The sequence below is a fragment of the Cataglyphis hispanica genome, chromosome 9 (genome assembly GCF_021464435.1).
Source record: "Cataglyphis hispanica isolate Lineage 1 chromosome 9, ULB_Chis1_1.0, whole genome shotgun sequence".
Classification (NCBI taxonomy): domain Eukaryota; kingdom Metazoa; phylum Arthropoda; class Insecta; order Hymenoptera; family Formicidae; genus Cataglyphis; species Cataglyphis hispanica.
The window spans coordinates 6245535-6268793 of record NC_065962.1 but is presented as its reverse complement, the minus strand read 5'-3'; the positions used below and the strand labels follow the sequence as shown (position 1 = coordinate 6268793).

At 34.2% G+C, this 23259-nt stretch overlaps 1 protein-coding gene across 7 annotated transcripts in view; it reads right to left on the bottom strand.

Annotated features, from left to right (window-relative positions):
• Window positions 1-579: 579 nt before the first annotated feature.
• Window positions 580-23259, bottom strand: part of LOC126851944 (uncharacterized) — a 26435-nt gene continuing 3755 nt past the window's right edge. For 4 of the 7 annotated variants that reach the window (XM_050596288.1, XM_050596286.1, XM_050596287.1 and 1 more), the window contains exons 5-11: window positions 22521-22998; window positions 22037-22377; window positions 21730-21938; window positions 21343-21628; window positions 21135-21271; window positions 20842-20985; window positions 9192-19302 (exon numbers count right to left, since the gene is read on the bottom strand). In XM_050596288.1, the coding sequence (XP_050452245.1) occupies window positions 16274-19302; window positions 20842-20985; window positions 21135-21271; window positions 21343-21628; window positions 21730-21938; window positions 22037-22377; window positions 22521-22998 (4624 nt within the window). In that variant the 3' untranslated portion in view covers window positions 9192-16273. Of the gene's footprint in view, window positions 8228-9191; window positions 19303-20841; window positions 20986-21134; window positions 21272-21342; window positions 21629-21729; window positions 21939-22036; window positions 22378-22520; window positions 22999-23259 lie in introns of those variants that run through there. The other 3 variants (XM_050596291.1, XM_050596292.1, XM_050596290.1) reach the window with 3 other exon arrangements.

Below are 23259 nucleotides of genomic sequence, written 5' to 3'. Positions count from 1 at the left end.
CATCTGGACGAATGTACAGAATGAATGAACTGATATTTGATATCAATATTTGATTTCAGAGTATTTAAAAATCATACCCAGACAGCACACAATACATATTTATAAAAATAAATAATATTTATAAAATATTTATAATAATTATTTGAATATTTTATAAATATTTATCAAAATATTTTATAAATATTTTTGTGATCTTAGATTTAAGAAATTATATTATCATAAATATCATAATAAAATATTTATAAAAATATTTACAAAATATTACTATAAATAATATTATATAAAATATTTATATATTTCAAAAATAAATAGTAAAAATATTTATAAATATTTATCATAAATATTGTGTGCTATAAATTAATATAATTATTAATAATCTATAATAATATTATTACAAACCTAATAATAAAAATGATATTATTTTAATTAAAATGTATTAGATATAAGAGCCTCCACATTTAATTCTGAATAAATCTTATTGTCTATATATTTATATAACAATTTATATAATAATTATATATATATATATATTTGGAAGACAAAAAGAGGGGATCTTACATATAATAATAGACTCCCGTCTTCGTTGCAGTCGTTAAAAATCTTTTATTTGTTTCTCAAAGAATCCGTCCGCGCCCGTATTAGCAATTACAAAACGGCTTTCACGGCAGGCACAGCTTTCGAGATCCCGTCGCGACTTGATGGGACCGATGGGACCGACGTGACTCGACGGAATCCCGTAACGCTGTCTTAGTTAAGAATCACTATTTTCTCCGTCAACGCGGAGCTGTATACACGTGACATAAAGTTATTACGCTTACACTCTATTTATGTATATATATATATATATATATATATATATATATATATATATATATATATATATATATGTATAAGATATACATACTCCTTTTTTTTATATTTATTAGTATATAGCTGTGTTCTCTCTTAGCCCTGACAAAATACGTAATATAGTAAAATATATGAAAAACTGCTATAGGCCGAAGTCATACGCGGTGTCATACGCATGCAAACATCCGTTTTAGATAAGAATCGTAATTCTTCTGTGTCCCATTGATAAGACACGTCTAAAGAAAAATATAATGCCGCAAAATGCAATTGATTATCATCCAGAGTGTTCACAGAGAGATAAATACAATTTACACTTGTTTGTAAAATTTTAAAGGAATATATTCAAAATTGGCAAAATTAATTTCCTCAAATTGTTAAAAATATTGAATTATTAAACAATTGATTGTCTATAGAATCCTCCGCGAGTTACTGGTGATTTTATACATTTTTTATAAGATATAATCTTTTTATAAAATATCTCTTATTTGAAATTGTTAAGAGAGGGGAAAATGCATTATTTTTCTTTCTCCATTCTTTTCTTTGCCAATTTTTGTTCCTCAATCCTTATCTGCGTGTTGCATCGACACCACCGCAAGACCTCGTCAAAAATCGCTCATCACAATCTGGTTTTTCTTTTTCTCTCCGTGCACACGTACACATCGCAGCGGCGAATTCCCTTTCTGACTCGCAAATATTTTCATAGTCAACCATTAAAAAAATTTGAGAGACTGTTATTATAAAAAGAAGAAAAATATATAAAGATTTCCAGCAAATTTTAATTGGAAAACAAAAAAAGAAAACTAATATTATCTATTTACATCTTGGGGTTCGATTTGATGGGATTATCCTTGATTCATTCACAGCGTCGTGAATAAATTTGTTAATTTAATTCACATATTTTATTTATTAAATTAACGAATTTAATTAACGCAACTCCAAAAGTTTTACGGGACTTTTCGCAAGTCAGCGGAGTTGGAAATCGCCGTCGCTGTACCGCGAATTTATCCTAATTTACAAGGAATATATCGTGTTGATCATCATCTATCATCGTCATTGTCATCAGAAAACGCTGATCGTGGCAGAGCAATTATCGTTTTTTTCATGTCTTAATTGCTTTGACAGTTCGTTCGATCAGCGTTTAAATCAGTTCGCAATCACAGCATTTTACTCACAATCTTTCATCTACTCTTGACGAAAATCACATTTACAAATGTCTCGCGCGACAAAGGACAAAAATTCACGATACAAAGATACTCTGCGTCTACGTCGGCAGAAATACAATTAGCAATCTATCTCCATATATATATGTATATGTATGCATATTTTATATACATATATATAAGAACAAATATATATGTATACGCATATATGTATATATATATATATATATATATATATATATATATATATATATATATTCTTACTTATTGATTTACCGGATTAGTTGTATGACAGCTTAAATTCGGGAATTAAAAATAGCGCCGAGATTGATGAAAGTTATATATAGATTGATGAAAGTTAATTTCGTGGAATGTTCTTGCGATCTTTCTCTCTCTCTCTCTCTCTCTCTCTCTGTCTGTCTCTCTTATTTTCTCATCGATATAAATCGTATCGAAGCGTAGTCAAAAAATATAAAAAATGCAAACTTGATAAAAATTTTAGACAGCGTGCTATGTTTCGCGAAAAAAATATTTCTTATGACAAATTGTATCATCCCGACAAATACGGGAAACAGGAACTCAGTACAAGTGATTTTAGAAATTCTTAATTAATTACTATAAACATCTTGCTCTTTTTCTTTACATTATTAAAGTGTTTTCGTACGAGATTGAAATTGAAGTCATCTGTGGAAGAAAGATATAGATGAAAATAAGTGATTTTATGAACAAATTCCCAGAAGAGTAAAATTTTTTATTTTTTCTTAATATAGTATATTGTACTTTCAATTCGAAGGAAAATAATAATCAAAATAATACATTCTTCGAGTTGATATTTTTATCCACTGAAAATATTTTTATCCGAGAGTGGAAATATTTTAAATTAAAATGTTTTTTTTTCAATTAGTAAACCGTTCTCCAATAAAAAAATATTTTGTTCTATCTGTATATCTTTTTCCAGATGTGACCTCAACCAATATTTCAGCTGAATAACATCAGTCGCAGTCTATGGAAAGATGTCGACATTAGTTTTTAATTATTCGCGGAAGCCTGATTATTCAAACGCTTTGACAGTTTCTTAATAAGTTTCTTAAAAAATGCTGTATTCCATGATGAAATTGCAATCAACTTTTACACAACAAACATTCTATATTGAATAATTATTTGTTTTTAATTTTCAATGTTAAAGCTATTTTTAGCAATATAAAACACGCTTTAAGTTAGAAAACACAACTTTAATGATAATTATCATTTATAATAGAGATTAATTTCCTATCAAATAGAATGCCCAACGCAATAAGATGCGATTAAAGATTTTATCAATTAGGATTGTAATGTGCGATAACAATTAAATTGCTAATAAATTCGACTTAAAATTTACTAGAGTTTAGCTTAATTCACAAAAATCCTTTCATCATCAACCAGCATTACATGATTCTTAAATTGAGCTCCTTGACAAAATTTCGTGGAATAAATATAATGCCAAAGAATGCGTCACAGGAATTTCCTGTTGAAATATTTTTCCCAGTACAAGTAAGTAATGCTATTTATCTATCATACATTCTGTTCCTTGAATAATTTACGCACTTTCGACGATTATAGTAGCAATAGGACACGTCACAAAATAAAAAAGACAATATTCTTGTACAGACCGATTATCGATATTTCATCGCTTTGCGACGCCATTTGCAACTTGCTTATATTTCTTAGATTAAGAACGAGTCGGTACGATCTATGCTCATTCAAGCATACACTGTCTTCTATTTTATATTAATTACATTGTTGATCGGAAATACTAAAGGCACCTAATGCTTCGCTGGATGCTGTTTGCGCTGCGCATTGACAATTAATCGACAAGTGCAGCCGAGTTCAATCGCGACGGAAATTCTCCGCTTCTTCTATCCACATTCCTTTTAATCTTTTTTTGCGCTTATATAGATCGTCTTATATTGTAAGAAACAAAATTAAATTAATTCCGCAAAATCACAATTACAAAAGTAAAATATATAAGAAAGCGGAGAAGTTCCGTCTATACGCTTGAAGTCTATACAACATTCGCGAATACTATTGTTCGAAGCGTAACAGCAAATCGGGATCGATTCTAAAACATCGTGAGAGACTATTCTGTAGTCAATCGATGAAGACGATTCACAGTCCGCTTCGTTAACATCGAGGGATGAGTAATCAACTCTCGAAACCCGATTATGCGATTTCCGTTGCCTGTACATTTCTGATTTAATTACTTTCTATTCTTTTTTTGCGAAAAAAAAAAAACACTATTCTATTCTACTACAGAACAAAATCCACTCGTTCACTGCGTGCAAGTTATAGATTTTCGTTTCATGAAATACCCTACAAATAATGTATCAATGCAAAAAAAAAAAAAAGGAAAAAATTGATGAAAAATATTTAAATATTACTCCCTTGCAAACTTATTTTCACACTGGGAGATAATTGAATTTGTACCCTTTGCTATTTTTTCCTTTTTTTTTTCTTTTAAAAGCGCATCTCATTACAATGGTGATATAAAATTGATTTGTCTATCGTGTAAAAATCGCGACACAAGTAATAGTAACGCAGTATAGAGAAAAGATCAGGATACGTGAAAGGCCTTCCGAATTTATCGAGGACCTGTTAATCGTTTCTTGAGAGTGTATCGCGAAAGATGGACGCCCAATATAAATTATTATTAATAATATAAATTATTATTAATAATTTTTATATGATACTGTGCTAATTGTGCACCGCGCATCGGAGCCTGCGGACTCGTCTCCTGCCTAATCTCGCCGCGGAGAACGAGCGGTGGATTCCTCGGCAACGCTATCGGAACATAAGAGGTAGAAAAATATATGTGTGGCGCACATCGCGTATTCATTTGATTCGGTGCAGCAACGAGAATGCAATTTAACCCTTGAACGCACAAAGAGGCAGGAAGGAGAAAAACTTAATATATTTATTTTTTTCTTCATTTCCAAGATTAAACTCTCTTATAGGTAATCTTTCAGAGAAGAATCCTTCAACAATGTATCTGATGTAAATTCAGATACTTTTCCCATTTTTCAGTTTTATAAACTTTTATTCGGACATTGTGCATCCAGGGATTAAGAAGCTATTCTCAGTTCAGTGACTGATGACACACGTCATATAATATATTTGTATTTACTTTTTATCCAAAGTATGATTTGAAAGTACGAACTTAAGTTTTTCCTATGTTCATAGATCCTATAAATATTTTTCAATAAGCTAATTTGTCTCGGAAGAAAAGAGACGATAGAAAAACAATTCCTCTGAAAAATACGAGCTGGAAAAAATCTATAATTGGCATAACAAAAGCAAACGGGATAATGGCGCCTGGTCGACAGAACCTGTTACGCTTCTAAATAATTTCTTTCACATTATGTATTTTTTCGCATTATCAGTGGGAAAGAAGATAAAAGTGAGAGAAGATAGAAGATTTATGTAATAGACAATAGACGATAGAAAAAACTAGAGAAGATGGGAAAAATCTGGACAAAGAGAGTTAGATCACTGAAGTCTTTGTGCTTCAAATGTATGAGTGAGAATATCTCCATAAAGCGATCGTTACATTTTACTGTACAAATAGCGAGTGACAAGCGGGACATGTATTGTCACTTGCCTGTTATTCAATTAAACTGCTCATCATTTATACGTATAAACGATAGGAATAACACTACGGAAATTCCACATGCATCATATCTACTAGTATATAATCTAAGCTATCTTCCGCTTCTTCGAGTCCTCAAATGGCACCGATCGCACGCGCTATTGATGAATTATTATTAATCTATCACTTAGAAAAGAAAAGAATCGCCGGGTATCCCACGAAAATTGGACAAATTTTTGCATTTAAAAAGTTTCAAAAAATCGGCTGCTTACGTTTCTATCCTGTTTGCATCAGTATATCTAGTATATCAGTATATCTACGTTAGATTTGATCCGTCAACTACTTATCTCTAATTTACTTTTTAGCTTTGATATATACTTGAGTCAAATCTTTATCATCGCATCCATCAGATCCAAAACAAATCTGTGGCGAACGGATGAGGGACTATTTCTCGTAAATATTTATTAATGTCGACAAAGTTGCGAGATTTAAGCCGACTTCTTACCCTGTTGCGGTTTGCCTAAGAAGTAAAGATCATAAAAAAGAAGAAATTTCTCTAAGAGATAGGAGAAAAAACTAAGATTAACAGATCAATAAATTTTTTAATGAATTATTTAAAAAGCAACTCTTATTGTTCCGAATAATATCAATAAGAGAAAGCAAAAAATAAAGTAACCAAAATTAATGTAGATTTGACACACATGTAGATTTGATATCCCCCAAAAAAGACAAATAAATTTCAATTATAAATTTCACTAATATTCACGGGAACGATCCTTGTACGAGATCTACATGATTTCTTCAAGAGCGAAATATATATACTAATTGCCAAATTTTCGTGGTATACTCTGGGACGCTACATCGCGTATCTTACGTTTCTCACGAAATATTATCGAGATCTATATGTATAATTACTTTAGTAGTTAAATCGATCTCGTTCACACACGTCTCATCCCTGCTGCTGACACTTTGAAACGTCGAGAATTCTCCGTTCGATCTAAGATATTGCACGATAGATAAATTGGTCGCTTACGAAGTGAGGAGATAAGAACGATCTCGAAGAAATTTGATTTATTACGTCGCGATATATTAAAGCTGCCTCCGGACGATGCATCTGTTATTCACATATTTCAATATTCATCAAAAATGCACAAGTATTTTTTTTATCTATTTAATTAATTCATTAATTAATCACCTTGGATTTATTTTATCTAATCAAAGTTCATTTATTTAAAATAAATTGGAAACAAATTAAAGAAAAAAATGTGCATTTTTGTACAGCAATTATTATTTATTTTCAGATATGCAGAGATTTTTTTTATAATGAAAAAATTCGTATTCTTCTATCTCTGTCTGATAAAAAAAAAAAACGAATTTGTATGTTCAATAAAATGTCACTATCACTTATTATATGCAATTAAAAATTGCATTCCATTTATCAAACAAACCCATCGTTTGGAGATCATCTGAAACGAGATTAATATGCCGATAAAAGAATGCGAATAAAACAGAGAAAAATGGCAAAAATTATTAAAATATCATATATTCGAATGATATGTCGCGAATATTGCGTATCGACAAATTACACGAGGGAGATATACAAAATGCAAATATCACGAATGAGCAGATTACCTTGGCAACGTACATCGTGCGTATAACGTGTCCACGGAGAGAGAAATACCAAAAGTATAAAAATATTGGGATTGATAATTAGAGTGTAACTTTACCGTAAAATAGTCTCTTAGATATTAATATATAGCGTGATAGAAAGATGCTTAAAAACAAAATTTTATCGCCGCTCTCATGGAGCATGTTTACTTTTTTTTCTCGTAGAATACGCGACGTGTAGTTTACGAAAGTCACTTTCATTCTTTTCGTTCCTGTCTCACAGGACTCCCCGTAAAAAAGTTGTACACGTACCAGAAGAAAGCATCGTGGTCCGTGCAATAGTAACAAAGAAAATATTAGCAAAGATATTAACGCAGGAAATAAGAGGTAAAAATGGCAAATTGCGAGTGACTCTCTTGGAAAGATCGCGCGGAGAAAAAAAAAAAAAAGAATTGCATCTGTGCATCGCACACGCTTCGTAGAAAAGTCGCGGCCGAGTTTTTACGACATGCACACCTTCCTTTCGATAACACTCCTGGTCGTTGACATCTCTTATTGTTCATTCAGAGTTCCGCTGACGTTTGTATTTATCTCACTGCCATGTATGTCAGCGAAACTTTAGAAAAAAAAAACAAAAGATTGTCTTATGTGTGATCGATGAATTGGAAAGAGCCGATCGCACATTGCACAGCAAAACAGCCTGCCGTCTTCAAGCAAGGATTCTTCTTCCGCAAAGGATTTTTCTTCTTCTTCTTCTTCTTCAATGTCTTGCTCTTTCTTTATCTGAGACAGCGCAGCCACTTCGGTAGCATAGCCGCGCATCTCAAATAATCTCAAATGGAGCCACTACTGTCGCCGGGGAACACCATCATGTTCTCGGCCCCGTACGACGGTGTCGGCGAACTCCTCGCATCCAGAGATGCCCTGCTGGCGGAGCTGAAACTGCTGGAACTCAAGTCCTCGTAACTGGCCACTGATTGACTGCCACCTGAAAAAGACAGAATAAGTCAACGATGATCGATGACGAGACGACAGTTTCCTCTCATGCTCAAAATTTGTCTCATTAGCATAAAAGTTTATTAAGAAATTTAGGCTTATTGGCAGATCGTCATAGGTCTTAAGGACAAAATCGTCAAGCTTGATTTCTGTAGAATAATGTTAAATCATCTATTTAGAATGCAAAATGATGAAATATTTTATATATTACAAATTTTTATTAAAAGTTTTCATGAATTAATAATTATCTCATGTAAAAATGAAGCAATTGAGATAAATTATATTAAAGGAAAAAGGAAGAAATAATTAAATCAAGATTCAAAAATTGAATTTTTATTTATAGTCGAGTTTCAAATTTCATTTTGTCGTCTACTGAATGTTAGTAAATTTCTCCTTGAGACCGATGACATATATGTATGTGTCAATAGATGCTTTAAATATTTAAATCGGAAAAGATTTATGATTTGTACTTATGTAAATATTCAGCGTTGAGTATAATTGCTTGATTTTAATATTTTAATTATGTAAAAATTAAATTATAGCGCATGTCTTACAATTTACAACAAATCTCAGGTCTTATTGAGATTCTCTATATTATATATATATATATATATATATATATATATATATATATATATATATAGACATAATTTAGCTATATCATAGAATAACATTATGGACATTATTACAGAATATTATAATACAGAGTATATTAATTTATATAATATCATATTATAAAATCTATATAATTTTATGATATCTTTATATTTTAGAAAGATCCATTGTGAAAATATTCCAAAAAGATTAAATTCAAGCATCGGTCTCTCAGCGCTAAATACACAATGTGCGATATAATATAATATATACACAGAAAAATCCACAAGTGTATATTATTAATGTAATAATCATAATTTTTTAAGAGGACGAGAAACTTTTCAAGAAAAATAGCATGCGTATGCGATATAGCTGTATACTTTTATTTTCGTTTTATCGTTTTTGTCTTTTTTTTTCCTTATGTATCAGCATATTAGCAATTGGTCGCTCGTGGAGAAGCGTTTCTTCCGCGAACTAACATCTCGCATAATGTCTCGCGTGCGTCAGACATGAGTTTTGTTTGTTTGTTTTTTTCTTTTTTTGTACATTTGTCATTACAATTAGTAATATCGTTAGTGCATTTTACGATACATTCCGGTGTGTTTCCGGCCACAATTGATTTTACACCGTGGAAGAAAACAGCATCTGCGACTTGTCCGCTTCCTTTTTTCTCGTTCTCGTGAACAATAATTCTCTCTCGATAATTAATTAATTGAGATCATATTGAGCGACGTACATAGTTCAACATCGCTCAATTTAAACGAGAAAAAATGTCATCGATTTAACATGTTTTAGCTGCTATTTGTTTGTAAATTGCAGGAGCTTTCGAGCTAAACTCGATATTTCCAATTTTGAATTAAGTGCGTACCTGAGAGTGTTTCCTATATTTAGTATGTAGAGAGAGACAGATTATTCTATGTACTTTATAAATATTCGCAAAAAGTTTGTTTCTTGGAAAGAAGAATGTGACAATTCGAAAGAATATTGTAATAAACTCAAAAAAAGTTTCTTAAATATAAAGATTATATACAGACTTTTTCTATTTAATTTATCATTTTGATAAATAAAATATTATAAGCTTAATGTAATATTTTGCAGGCTTAATTTCTAAATACTCATCGTTTTAACTTACGACATTTTTTCTCGCGAAATATAATGTGTGTTACACGTGCGACAGCAATTTAAATTGTTTTTGTAGTTTACAGAGTGTCAGTCATCATTCATCGGTCGCGAAAATATGAAACTTGTCTAAGAATTATTACAGTGATTTACAGAGAAAATAATACTGAGCACCGTTAAAGTTGTGCACTGAGAAAACATCGCGCTTCAAATCAGTGTGAAACAAATTTTTAAAATTAATGTGATAAGTTTATTTTCGCATTTTTATTTTTACAAAATTATTATCGACAAAAATATTTTCTCATGTGTTAATATCTTTTTTTTTTTTACTTTATTTATCCGAGTTTTTTCTCGGATTTTTTTTTCTCAATGCACGTTTAAACGAAATAAATATCGCATAAACTTAAATAAATTAAAACTAGAAAGTAACAGATGTGTTCCACGGACTTTGGCATTGGTAACATTACATAAGCGAACGTCATATACATTTTTACATTCACAGCCGCTTCGAGCTGTGCAGTTGTCAGAATTATTTACGAGAATGAGATAAAGGACTAACGAACGAGACTGACAATACTTTTACACCGAGCAGGCTAAACGATTCTACAAGCTAAAGCTTATCGCAGAGAAATAGAGCTCCCGCGCACTACAAACCTGCGTTCTAAATCGTACGAATAAATATGAAAGTGAAGTTGAATTAATCTATCGATTACCAACGGTGTTTACATTTACGTATCGGCGAAGGCAGTCACTGCACGATACATTTTTGAACATTTTTGCGATTATTGCCTTCTACGTAACGATATAGGATATACAGTAACGGCCGAATGTTCATCGATCTTAATATTTCTTTAAAAAAAAAAAAAAAAAATATTTAATATTCATTCAACAAATTCAAATTTGATATTTCATATCTATACATGATAATATTTACTAATACATAAACTTAAAAAATTCATAATTTATATTTTGAATAGAATCTCTAAATAGAGTTCAGAAATTCTAAATAAATAATCTAAAAGATGATGTAAATATAAGAATAAATATATAATGAAAAATATGCATAATAAAATAAATAATTCTCATAACATAAAATAAATAAATAAAATTTAATTTATATTATCTCCAAGCAAGAATATTTGATAACGATCTTGAATGATCTTTTCAAGACCGATGACATATATTTATACTAAATATAAATCTTTCGTTATTTATTTAATATAATTCATGTAGATTGTCTTATTAATCTATAAGTAATCTATAATATTGATACTGTATTATTTTAAATACCGTATTATCTTGGCCGCTATTGTACATACAAATCGAAACTAACGGTATCCAAAAAGTTTATTGCAAAATGCCGATTTGACGTATCGCGATAAATGATATAAGTATCATTCTTCATTGGCCATTAATTTTTTTGTTTTTTTTTTTTTTGTAAAAGATTACCTCTGCCGCAGAAATACTAATTATAATTGCTCTTAGCTATTTTTTAAGTAGATAAATAGGTAAATTGTAATTCGGCTTACACACAGAAAAAAAAAAAAAGAAAATAGGATCACTTAAATTTACAAATATAGATTCGTCACCAAAATATTTTTGTCGGTTAATCATTAATCTCTCATACGTTTAGGCCCGGTTGCACCAATGTCGCAATTAATAGCGTTAATTCCAGCTAAAATTTCTTAGATAGGACTTCTATAATCTAGGAAGAAACATTACAAATCGCTAATCCAAGCAACGATCTCGATGCAACGAAGCCTAAATGTTCCTTGAACAATTCTATAAATAGGTATACATGTATACATACATATAGCATTATACAGTAGGTAATATCTACACAACATTAGCTCTGAGAAAAGAAAAATGATGAAACGACACTCTTTCTCGACAGAGGTCGAAATATTATTTTATCAATGTCATCCGAGTATGATTGTGTAAAGTGCGCTTTGTAATTTGGATCATTACCGATATTATTTCGAGCTTTTCACTGCATAAAACGCAAAGAAAACACGCATGTAAAATACTGCCCAGAACTGCAGCAACAATCAATGGAGCGAGGGAGACTCTTCGTCCCTTCTTTTTATCGAATATCGCAATTCGCTAATAAGAGTGATTAGAGACTGAACATCTTTGAAAAGCGTAATACATTGTAATCGATTATATTCGACACACTCTCTGCACTCATACATACAATACACGCATCGCACTCATCCCTTTCAACGCGTATTGCACGCAGTAATTTGTCATAAATCATAAATCGTAGATTTTTTTTTCATTGTGTGATACATGCCTGCATGTAACGATATAGAGTAGTCGCGACGAAGATCAAACGAGACGACTTTCGTGATTAAATTAATGTATTATACGCATCAAGCTATACATACGCATAAAATACCTAATGTCGTTTATATAGATCGAGATCACTAGCAGTTGAGGGACATCACAGTTTGATGAAGAACTCTTTCACGTGAAACTTCGTAAGAGACGGTGCGAAGAATGAACTATATAAATTCCTCTCTTCTCTTTAACAATTTGATTCTCGGAGGAGCTTACAATATATGTGATATAATGCTTGATAATTGAAATCATTATTCTATCGCGATATAACAGAATAATGATTAAAAATTATGCGAATAAAAATACTTGCAGCAGGAAAGTTCGCAAAAAAATAAATAATAAAATAATAATGATAAATAAATAACATACATAGAATATGAATAATAATAAAATATTCTCTCGAGGTTTATATAGTTCATCCTATATATTCTTTCCGTTCTTTCCGTTCTTGCGTAAAGCAGATTTTTCGGATCTTCAAGGCATTAAAAAAAAAAGTATGCCTCAACGATACGTTTTTTCCCTCTAATTTTTCTTTACCGTACAACGATTGTAATTGAAGAGAATCGCTGTTGCATAGCTACTGAGTATTTTTCGTTTCTTTTTCGATACACTTTCATATACGGTATCTATTTTTTTTCCTCGCTAATTACAATATAAGAAACGCAATAATTTTACCTAAACATAGATTGTTTTATACGTCCTCAGCAACACGTTTTATAAGCTTTTTTTTTATTTTCCTTCTCATTTCCCGTCTCGTGTATTCAACATTCGAAAGTGAAATTTGTACAAGCTAAACATATCCGCATAAGCCATCTCGACGTTTGAAAAATGTAAAAAAAGAACAAGAATTAAAAACAATTGTAAATATTAACTGTAAAAAAAAATATATGCAACAAAGTAGAGAAGCAATTTATACGAAATTTGGCGACCGCGCGAGTTTTACTTTCTTCGCTTTCTTCATCATTAAGCTTGCAAATTAAAATTATTTTTAGTTAGTTTAATTAGTTTTTTCTCGGAGCATATAAATTTTTTTCTTAAACATTTCTTTTTTAATATAGTATCTTAATTTGTCTTATGGTGAATCTTCCTAATCTCAAAATCACAATTTTATATATTTTAAAATATATTTAAGATTAATAAATATAAATGATCAAATTATTTTAAACTTTGTCATGAATAATGGTTGTTAATTTTAATATTGCGAGAATAAAAAAAATCGAGCTACTGTGATCTATAGATTCATTGCAAGATTATTTAGTTTAGCAATCAAAATTTCGAGTTTGTTTATGTTTATAATTATTACGGATCTTTCTCTTTCTATGAAATTATTATTTTTATCACGAGATCAAAATGTCGACTTTAAGCGCGAAGCAATGTAACAATATAATTGCATCAAATCACTCTCGTCTCTTTATATAATTTTTTTCATTCTCGTAATTACATAAATTAAAATATTACTCATGCATAATAAATTATATAAATTACTAATAAATATATAAATTATAATAAATTAAAGTAATGCAATTATATAAATAAATAGAAGAGAGAAAAAATATACCGTATTCTTTTTTCAAGATCAATTAATTAAATTTAAAAAAAAATAGAAAATATAATTTAAAAAAAAATAAAATTGAAAGAAAAACAAGATTTAGTTAAATTAATATCGTCAATGTTAAGTCTAAATATCCAGGTTATTTCCTAACATCTCAGTAAGCACCGTTATATAAATGTTACATAAGCACAGTAGAATTGTTACATAAGAATATATATTATACAGATAATATTGCATAAGTTATGGATAAGCTACCGATTAATCGTAATTTCTCACTCATATATGTATAACAATAATAAATTAAATTTTTTTTCAATTGATGATTCGAGATTTAATCTATATAAAAATTAAATTCCAACTTCTCGCCTCAAATAAGTAATAAATATATTTCCCATTTTTATCGATTTAATTTTAAATAATATATTAAATTTCTTGATAAGATTAATCAGAAATTATATAAATTAATAATATAAATAAATAAGTTATATATAAATTAATAGAAAAAGATATTATACTTTGGTCAGTAGCTGTCCTTTATTATTAAGCTTTATTTTCGTAAAAAAAAACTTGTTATGTTACTGCAATAAACAGTGTTTACTAGAAGAATATAATAAATATTTTTTCACGTGTTAGGAAATCCTGTATAAATCAAAATGTTCTACATATATTATTTAAAAGAAAAGTTTCAAGAGAATCTTGATTTTTTTTTATGCATTGCTACATTTTATATTTGATATCCAAATTTTTCATCTATTTGATATATCACTATGATATATGATCATCCATTAGCTCGTTCTAAAGTTTAGAAAAAAACAATTAATCCCAATTGTAAAAAAAAAACGGAATCGAAAAAATTGAATTGATTGACCACCAAACCCGATTGTAAAAAAAAATAAATAAAAACGATCACGAAAATTGAATAATGCCCCGATAGTTGAGTTTCAACTCTGGACGCAACGACAATTAATAATCTAATAGAGCAGCCTCTTCATGTGTGAACTATTTATCAAATGTTACAATAGAACGTTTTGTAAAGAGGACACGGATGTACAAGATTCATGCAAATATGATTTTTTTATGCTGTACAGAGATGTGCGCACATCAAAGTATCGCCTGGTGATACGAAATCGCGAATATTCACAGATACACAAATCTTCTACCATCCATTTTCTACTATCAATATTATCATTATTATCTCGTCGATAAATCGTCATAGAATTCTCATCTGCGTAGCACAAGACAAATGTAATCAATGATAGAGAGAGGGTCTTCTAAAAAAAAAAAAATATCTGCCCTCAAAAATAAATAGATGTTACGATGCAAAGATGTGTAAATAATATATGTATGTATATACAGCTAAATAAGCAAAGTTACTATCTCAGATTCATTCCGAACGAATAAAATAATTTAGCGAAACCGTCATTATTCGATTGAAAGCTCAAACAATTTCTCGCGGCAGTAAACGAATAAAATTTCACGAGATACTTTGTACTACAACGAAGAAATATGACCTATCGCATACACCAAACAATGGTCGTTACTCGGCTAGCTAGAAGATTAACTCTTGCAAATGAACACCTAATGGTTGATCGTTTGTTACATTGTTAACAATCAAATTACCGATAGTGGGCAATGATATATAAGATGGACGCGTTTGTAGTTTCGCGTACCACATTAAATCCAAACTTATCACCTTTTCTTTTTTTTTTACATTTTAAGATTTAAGGCAGTCAAATCGAAATTGCTACATGGGAGTTGCCAAATAGTCACAATAAAAAATCCCGTTCTAAGAGTTATCTCTCTCTCTCTCTCTTGTTAATTCCATAACCCATTAGAATTGACCTCGAAAAACATTCTAATAATATCCTAATCCATCTGCTAAAACACAACCTTGCCCGCCACATTACCCGAATGCTTTTATTCGTATGTATTCTTTTGTGGGATAATGATTACTAATTGAAGACGGTATCTGTCGAGCTTAACTCTCCGATCAGAAATAGGATCAAACCTGCTACGAACGTGCCTTTTTAAATAAATGACATTACACATACATAACGACACATATAACGACATGCTTTCAATTTTTCTCTCTTACAAATTTTCTAGCGATTCAATTGTCGCAGTCATTTCAGATGATTTCGAAATCTCTAATTGGCAAGGATATATTCTTGAAAATCAACTCAGCGGTTTATTTCTTGAAAGCAAATTCGGAGAGAAGAAGACGGCCCGTCGTTATTGTAGCGAAACACACGCCGATGCAAGGTTGACTCTTGTTGAGGTCTACGCACAATCACAGTTCAAACTCTGACAAATCCCCCTTCCCCTTTCACCCCATACATAAGCGGGAACGTATTAATCTACTCCCGCTACTTGCATCAGGAGTATGTAGAGGGCAAGGCTGGCCCTAGGCACGTCCATGCAGCAATCCTCTACTCATCTGCGCTTTTTCCTCTTAGATCTGTTGCTCGTTTTCTTGGCAGCGATCGAGCTCTCCGCTTCGCTTCGCTTCTCGGCGTGCTTCGGGCATGCATCGGATCCCGGATCTTCGGAAGACACCTTCGGGAGAACCGGAATTGGATCATTCCTCTCGAGGTCGCCGCCGTCTTCTGTCACCTGTTGCCGAAGCACCGGCTGAAGCTGCAAAGAAGATTCTCTTTGCGATTCTTTCCTCTCGGCTGGCACGTTACCTCGACGTGTCTTGTCGACGACGGATCGTACTTCCGGAAAAGACTGTTCTTTGTTATCCTCCCTGTCCTGATGTGACATCTTGGTCCGTGCCATTGCGATCGTGACACCCGCAAGTTCCCTGTCCGCCCAAGGTTCTTCATCTATTACCGGTACGGGAAGATCTACGAGGATAGTCTCTTCCATCGGCGTTGTCATCGATGTCGTTTCATCAGCGTTATCCTTTTCACCAAGGTCTTCCTTTTCTTCTTTCTCCTCATTAAAGGTTCGTCGTTGTGTATTCTCATGTTTGCCTGCCTCAGATTCGAGGAACGGGCGATCATCCCTGTCGCAGAATTCCGAAATTTTCTTCAGCTTTCTCGCGTGCTCGCCAGCCTCCGGTTTCTCTTCCACCTCTATCAATGGCTCGAGATCTGTTTCTTTGCGCATCTCTTGCGAATCTGATAAGGAGATGCTTTTCTTGACAACAGAACTCCATGATATATCCGTCGAGGCAGGAGCTTCAACTTTCTGTTCCTGAAGACCCCTGGGAAAGTCTACGAACGACTCGTCTTGCACTGCCTCTCGCAGATCCGCCATTTTCACTCTAGAGGAACGGAATGAAGGTGGAGGAGTAGAAAAGGAGGAGGAGGAAGAGGAAAAAGAGAGCTCTGTCGAGCTATTTTCCTGCAACTGGCTATCCGCCTGCGATTTTTTGCTCTTGCGAGACTTTTTGACGCGAGTTCCAGTAGCGGCATGTAGAATTTTGCATTCCGGCGTCGAGTCAGCGTCCGTATCGGCCCTCTGCATCGCATCAATATCGATAATCTCGACGATATCGCTAGCAACGATCTGAGAAGCCCGCTTGCCGGATAACAACGAGGAACTTGCTGCCGTTTTCGAAATGCGACTTTTGCCCTTTCGCGTTGGACTCGTTCCTTCCAACTTGTCCTTGAGATGATCGATGGGGCTATACTTGTCGGTCATCTCTTCTGACTTCAGCCAAATCTCTTCTAGTGGATTGTATATAACGGTGATATCCGCGGTCTCCGTTTCGCTTTTCTCGATCACCATGATGTCTTTTCGTTTCTTGCTCAATCTGGATTTTGTATCTTGTTGCTCCATCTCTTGCTGAGAGGAACTCGTCACTGCGCCAAGTTCTAGCTCGCAAATCTCTGAAAGCTGAACATGCTCCAAATCATCATCGGATGACAAAGCGTGCTTGCTGTGCCTTCTACGTAAGCTTCTATCATTGCTCGCTTTTGTCGCGGATTTGGCCGTGTAGGTGATATCACCCGAACTCGCGGAATCGAGACCACCGAATTCGGAACTGTGTATATATTCTAGATCGTCGTCCGAGATCGTGCTCTTACTGCTCTTCCGCTGCTCCACCGGAGAAGACGATTGCGTAACCGTGGAGCCAAAGAACGCATCGTCTCTGCACTTGTCGTCGCTCGCATCGATCCTCGCACGTATCTGTGTTACCTCAGACGCATGGATATGTTCGATGTCGTCATCAGACTGAGTGGCCGTGGAGGCGGCATCCTTACATTGCTCCACCATGTGATACTCAATAGAGCTAAAGTCATCCAGCGGTGGAGGATCTAACGGTGGTAATTCGTCATCATCGTCATCAGGTAACAGCCCCGTTTTTCCTGCTTTCGGAGCGAGTTTAGCGAGATTCTCTCCCTTCGCGATTACGTCGGCGGTAGATTTCGTCGGCTTAGACTCCGTGTCATCGGAGAATTCCGCTTTCGCGCATTTAATTTCTTTATTCTCTAATGTCACTCGACCCTCGTCGAAAGAGTCTCGCGGAGCGCGACTCTTCAATTTGCCGTTTTTATGCGTTGTTTCCCCATATTTCTCTCTCGCAAAGGCCTTACAAATATCTTTCGCACTTTCGGCTTTCTTCTTATAAACCTCGCTTTCTTCTTTCTTTGTGCAAACGCGCGTTGTCGGAACCGCGCATCGCGCATCCTCGATGACGACACTGTCCTCGTTCTCTTGAACAATATATTTCTTCGCGCGCATCGATCGCGACGTTTCGACCGGACGTTTCTGCGTGGTAGCATTGTCCTCGACGACGATCGATCTTCTCGCGAGAGATCCCTTAGTTCTTTCATCCGCGCTTGACTGCATCTCGATATTCCTTTCGCCTCGCATCGTCTTGTTCTCCATCAGCGTGACGCTATCATCGTCGTAACTGACGACATACTTAGCTTTGGCAAAATGTTTCTCGTGGACGTGATAATCCTCGGCGCGCTTGTCGCCGACAAATCTGTCGCCCGTCTTGCCATACCACAACGAAGTCTCCTTCGCCTGCGTCATTGGACTGCTCGGAATCTCGCCCGGTTCAGCGCATAAACTGAGACTCGTAGGTACGTCGCGGAATGCCCCTTCCCTTTCATAATCGATCGACGTCGACGTCGTTGTCGTCGCCATCTCTGCACATAGGGCGCGACGTTCCTGCAACTCGCGTATATTCTCGTCGGGTACGCTGTCGATCGCCGTCGGTTCACTGGCCGTACGCATTTCCGCGCAGATCTCGGTGTGCTCGCAACTCAGCGTCCGGCACTCCGGCACGTCCGCGAGGTGGTCCGCTGCACCGAGCGAGGCCGGTCCCTCCTCGGCGCACACGCTTCTAGGTGCGAATATCTCCTCCGGAGCGGAATCGTACTCCTGAACGGAGCTAATAGAGTCCTCATCCTCGTCGGCCGACACGGTAATCACGGTGCCGGTGTGAGGGTTGACGACTTTAGTTACCGGCTGACCCACCCTCTCAATTATCGTACGCCTCCCTAGTAACAGAAAAAGCCGTTGGCAGGTATCAATATCACGAGTCATTGCTCACGTATTTGTCTTTCTCTCTCGCTCGCTCTCTCTCTCTCTTAAGTTTCTCTTTTTTTCTTCTTTTTACACAGAAATAAATAGCTCGCTCGCATGCTCACTCGGGATTATGTTATTATGTCACGTCAATGAAAAATCACGACGAAATCGAAGAAAAAATGTATGTGATGCAAATGAGCAACTACAGGAGTCAGTATTCGGCTTAATAATCATAAAATCTCGAACATTCCAACGATAAAAATGAATAGAATTAACTGTCTAATCTTTTTTTCTATCGCATTCCGCATTTGCATACTTCGCGTGTCTATCAATAAATAAAGTCAAGACAAACTCAAGAAGAGAAACACATCCGTTCGTAATTGTAATTGCAAAACAATCTCTCTCTCTCTTTCTCTCTAAAATGTACACAAAGCTAAAAGCTCGAACAAAATGTGATGGATCTACATGGTTAGTACACAAGACAGTACACAACTCTGTTTTTGTTGAATATTTCTTTTTTTTTCTTTTGATATAAAGAGCAGACTTCAACAACGACAAAATATATTTCTGTTAGTGCTCAGATATATTACAATTACAGGGACAAAAATGAAGATACCTGCCTCTGGCCAGTTCTGTATCCACGCAAACTTACAATGCTAGTTGTTGATTTCATCCTTTGTTAAACATATATACAGGAAATATATTATAGAGAAAAAGAAAAGATTTGCTTATTTTCTCCAGTTAGAATTATTTAAGATTTCGCAATTTGTATCGTGAGACATAATATCATAGTAAAACGTCGACAAGTATAATTATCTCTTTCGAGAATCTTACTTATTTTTTTCTTCATATTTCTCATAAAGACAGATAAGTTAAAATCACGTTATAATACGTGTCAAATATATGTTAAATTTCACACGAATAATCCCGCAAACTTTGCGAGCTCAAATCCGGATGCATATATAAAATATTTAAAAATATTCCACATTATATGCATACATATATATAGGATGTTTCACATAAAATGTTAAAATATATTTTCTCCGAAAGTTGACGTTTCGGAGAAAACATCTTGCAACACTTTATGTGAATGATGACTATATATTATACAAAATTTTAAAGAATTATATTTACAATGTCAAAAATTATAATATATGTTTCTTTGATAGCAAAAATACATTTTCGAATTATCAAAGGTAAAAATAAATATGAATATACGTACAGTGTAGTACATGTAGTAATGTAGAATGCAGGCAAACTATAGATAAAAAACAATAAAGATAAAAATAACAAAATATACTTTGCCAAAATGTCTTATCCCAACTATCACGACTACACTAAAAATAAAAAATGATCCTCGTTATCACAAAACAAACAAAAAAAGAATATAATTAGCGCAAATTAAATTATATACATAAATGTAGGAAATATTAAACAAATGCAAATACTTGGACCTGCATTCATTCATAAACTTGGTGCTTTCCGCTAAAATTCCATAACTGCACACTTACCTGGGGCACGATGTGATGCAATGGATATCTCGAGCATAGCTTCGGCAAGATCCTCTCTCAGCTGACTCTCGCAGCTACCTACGTTCTCGCTGTCTAGAGGATCACCGTAAGCCTCCATGAATCTTGGCGATTGCTCGTAACTGCCTGTGTGCATAAAGTCAAATAATGTATTTTATTTCCTTATAAATAACCAATTAATTTTTTTTTCTTCGTTTAAGACTTCGTTTTCTTATTATAAAGCACACGATGCGATTCTCGCAATACTCGAGTACTATCGATGATTGCACACTTACTTCCTGATCCGTCGATGACAACCGGCATCAACGGCCTGGACGCAGCATGAGGCATATTAACGGGCTTCGATCTCGCTGGTCGCGATCCGGTGATTCCAATCTCGATCGCTTCCGCTTCGACCAAATTAACAGCAACACTGATAAGAATTAGTCTTTGTTAAATTGAAAAAAAAAACAATTAATAAATGCAAATCAAGAGAAAACCAACCCGCTAGGTGCGTTGTAAGTTTTAAAAGCGAACTGTGGTCCCATCCACAGTCGCCTGTGCGGTCCAGCATGCGTGACGATTTCTACTTGACTTAACCAACGATCCTCGGCTGAGTCAAGTTCTTGATTGTTCTTTGGTGTAAAAGTGACGCTTAGTAACGGGTTAGACAAAGGCAACGGTGGGACGAGTTCCGAAAAATTGGGAACCCTGCAAAGCGGCCACTGACCCTTCGCTTCGACATCCAACTCGATCATGGTATCATCGCAGACTTTTTCCTTTGGCACTCCTGAAACAAACAAAAGCGTTAGATAACAGACAGATAAATAAAAAGAATGAATCTTAATTTCTTTTAGAATATATACAATAAAATATACTTCTGCAACGTACCAGCAACTGGTTTAGGTTCCAAGTCATATTGTATCATATTTCCATGACATGCCATGATGAACAAGGAATCAATTGCTCTTTTGACAACCTTGCTGCTGGACTCCCTCTGCGCATATATCCAAGCTCTCGGTGGAGCGAAACAGGCGCAAATTTTTAACGGTAAAGTCCCGCTATCGTCAGAATGTAACCGTTGTCTTTGCTGCGGTCTACTAATGTAAAATATATAAGATATTTTTTAAATTATACTTTTATTATTATATAGCTTGTTCTCAGTAAAATTAGTTTTTTTGAAAAAACTGGTAGTCACCTTGGCTGTGACGAATTGTTGACTTGATTCAAAGAAGACGGTTGTCGAATCTGCGACAGTGGATGCAATATCGTCGGATGAGGATACGGTGGAAGTCTCGGATTCGAATACGGATATACGGACAAAGGTAGCTCCGCGTGAGACACGGGAGAATGGGATCGAGTACCGTCGTCCGTTAAGCCAGCACTCTTATGGAATCTCGATAGCCTGTTGACGACGTGAGGCGTGGAATGCGTTCTGACACCAACTGGACCTCCATAAGGTGCGACAGGAAAAACATGCGTGGTACCTCTTACAGTTGAAACTGCAGCCCAGCGTGCGTCACTCGAGAATATCATGTCCTAACGCAACAACATAATGTATAAATGATAAACATTTTTGTACAAACTTAAAGGCTTATAAATTAGAAGATGCTGCTACTAAATTATACATATTAATAATACTTGGACAAGATATAATTAGCTTGTAAACGGCAAGAACGTACTTGTACTTTTGCAGTGGTATCACCACGATGTAAAATATATAAATGATGTACTGCTGCTAATGTCGGCCCACCGGGATGCGGCTGAATTTTGAATACATGAAAATCATGTCCTCTCTTGTCGGCTGTCATTAATAACGCGCCGGTCAAATCAAAGGTCATAGCGACGATCGCATCACTATGAGCGGTAAAATGAGCAATTACAGCATCCGCGTTTGCGTCGTCCAACTCTTTCTCATCTCTTGCGGTCTGAAGATCCAATATCGTGACTACGCCCGGTTGTGTCACGTCGTTGCTTGCATTATTCATAGTCATCGGTGATACTGAATTTCCGGTCAGACTCGAAGCAACGGTTTCCCCTAATCCGCGAAGACCTTTACCCAGTGACTTTGCTGCATATAAAACCGTCGCTGTATAACTTTGCACGCCCTCTCCCTCGCAACCGCCACTGCTCCTTCTTGCGGGGATTAATCTTTTCTCGCTGTAAATATTATTAAAGATGGTTAATTAATAGAATGTTTATTCAAATCTTAAAGAAATTCCCTGATTTTTCAAGTATTTTTGTTCAAAATTCCAAATAAAAAAAAATCTTTAAGATTTTTTTATGCAATTTTCTACAATATATAAATCTTTATTGCATGCATTTTCTAATATTTTTTACTCATAAAAAGAAAACAAAATCTTTTAAGTTTCAAATGCTATATTTGTAAATGTAAAAAAATAACTAAATAACTTTCATAAG